The 2,232-nt window shown below is 68.9% G+C and overlaps 1 protein-coding gene across 1 annotated transcript; it reads right to left on the bottom strand.

Annotated features, from left to right (window-relative positions):
• Window positions 1-74: 74 nt before the first annotated feature.
• On the bottom strand, window positions 75-1,721 carry LOC117319209 (filaggrin-2-like; the record flags this gene model as incomplete). The annotated part of the gene is made up of 2 exons (XM_033874046.1): window positions 1,302-1,721; window positions 75-1,151 (listed from the first exon to the last, which is right to left on the bottom strand). Coding segments are annotated over exons 1-2 (1,497 nt in total), but the record flags the coding sequence as incomplete, so codon positions are not given.
• Window positions 1,722-2,232: the final 511 nt, after the last annotated feature.

Genomic DNA, 2,232 nt, shown 5'->3' with positions numbered 1-2,232 from the left:
GCCTTCCTGTGTGTGCGCGTTGCTCCCTTGGGGTGTCCTCCCCCTGTGTGTGCGCGTCCCCTCCTGTGCTGTGCCGTCTGCCCCTGTGCTGTGGGAGTGCTCCCCTGTGTGGCCGTCCTCCTCCCTTGTGTGCCGTCCTCCTCCCTTGGTTTGCGTCCTCGCTCCCTCTTCCCTCCCTGTGCTGGGGTCTCCTCGCTCCCGTGGTGTGCCGTCCTCGCTCCTGTGTGTGCGCGTCTCGCCCTTTCGCCCCTGTCTGTGCGTCCTGCTCCCTGTGTGTGCTCTCCTCCTCCTGTGGTTGCCGTCCCGCTCCCTTGCTGGCGGTCCTCCCTGTGCTGTCGCGCCTCCTTTTTGTCTCCCCTCTCCCGGTGCGGGCCGCGTCCTCGCCCCCTTTGGGGTGTGCCGTCCTCGCCCCCTTGCTGTGCGCGCCCTCGCTCCTTTGTGTGCGTCCTCCTCCTGTGCTTGCGCTCCTGTGCTGTGCCGTCTCCTCCCGTGTGTGCGCGTCTCGCCCCTTCTGTGCGCCCTCGTCCTGGTGTGGCTCCCTGTGCTGCGCGTCCCCCCTGTGTGTCCGTCCTCGCCCCTGTTTGCTCGTCCCCCCTGTGTGTGCCGTGCTCGCTCCCTGTGTTTCCCCCTTCGTCCTGCCCCTGTGCTGTGCCGCCCTCGCTCCCTGTGGTGCCGTGCCCTCCTGTGCTGTGCTGCCCGCTCCCTTGCTGTGCGCGTCTCGCTCCTGTCTGTGGCGTCCTCGCCCCCTTGGTGTGCTCGTCCTCGCTCCGTGTGTGCGCGTCTCCTCCGGGCTGTCGCGTCCTCGCTCCCTGGTGTCGCTCCCTGTGTGTGCCGTCCTCGCTCCTTGGGGTTTCTCTCCTCGCTCCCTTGGTGTCCGTCCTCCTCCCTTGCTTGTCCTGGGGCGTCTCCTCCCGTGGTGTGCTGTCCCCTCCCTGGTCGCGTCCTCGCTCCCTCTCCCCTTCCTGTGTGCTCCTCCTCCCTTTTGGTCCCGTCTCCTCCCGTGGTCCGTCCTCGCTCCTGTGCTTGCGCGGCTCCCCCTTGCTTGCGCGTCTCGCTCCTGTGCTGTCCCCTCCTCCCTGTCTGTCCCCCCCGTCCTCGCTCCTCCTGTGTTGTAGCGCGTCCTCGCTCCTGTGCTGTGCGCGTCCGTCTCCCTGTGGTGTGCGCGTGCTCGCTCCCTGTGCTGTGCGCGTCCTCGCTCCCTGTGCTGTGCGCGTCCTCGCTCCCTGTGCTGTGCGCGTGCTCGCTCCCTGTGCTGTGCGCGTCCCCGCTCCCTGTGCTGTGCGCGTCCTCGCTCCCTGTGCTGTGCGCGTCCTCGCTCCCTGTGGTGTGCTCGTCCTCGCTCCCTGTGGTGTGCGCGTGCTCCCTCCTGTGCTGTGCGCGTCCTCGCTCCCTGTGCTGTGCGCGTGCTCGCTCCCTGTGGTGTGCGCGTGCTCGCTCCTGTGTGTGCTCGTCCCTCCTCCCTGTGGTGTGCGCGTCCTCGCTCCCTCTCGCTCCCTGTGCTGTGTGCGTCCTCGCTCCTGTGGTGTGCATCGTCCTCGCTCCCTGTGGTGTGCGCGTCCTCGCTCCCTCTCGCTCCTGTGCTGTGTGCGTCCTCGCTCCCTGTGGTGTGCCTCGTCCTCGCTCCCTGTGGTGTGGCTCGTCCTCGCTCCCTGTGCTGTGCGCGCGTCCTCGCCTCCCTGTGCTGTTGCGCGTCCTACGCTTCCTGTGCTGTGCTCGCCCATCGCTCCCTGGCTGTGCGCGCGTCCTCGCTCCCTGTGGTGTGCCGTCCTCGCTCCCTTGCTGTGCGCGTCCTCGCTCCCTGTGCTGTGTGCGTCCTCGCTCCCTGTGCTGTGCGCTCCCTGTGCTGTGCTCGTCCTCGCTCCCCGTGGTGTGCGCGTCCTCGCTCCCTGTGCTGTGCGCGTCCTCGCTCCCTGTGGTGGTGCGCTCCCTGTGCTGTGCGCGTCCTCGCTCCCTGTGGTGTGCTCGTCCTCGCTCCCTGTGGTGTGCTCGTCCTCGCTCCCTGTGCTGTGCGCGTGCTCGCTCCCTGTGGTGTGCGCTCCCTGTGCTGTGCGCGTGCTCCCTCCCTGTGCTGTGCTCGTCCTCGCTCCCTGTGCTGTGCGCGTGCTCGCTCCCTGTGCTGTGCTCGTCCTCGCTCCCTGTGCTGTGCGCGCGTCCTCGCTCCCTGTGGTGTGCGCGTGCTCGCTCCCTGTGCTGTGCGCGTCCTCGCTCCCTGTGCTGTGCGCGTCCTCGCTC

This window comes from Pecten maximus, unplaced genomic scaffold (assembly GCF_902652985.1).
Source record: "Pecten maximus unplaced genomic scaffold, xPecMax1.1, whole genome shotgun sequence".
NCBI classification, from domain to species: Eukaryota; Metazoa; Mollusca; class Bivalvia; order Pectinida; family Pectinidae; genus Pecten; species Pecten maximus.
This window is presented reverse-complemented; position numbering and strand designations above follow the sequence as displayed.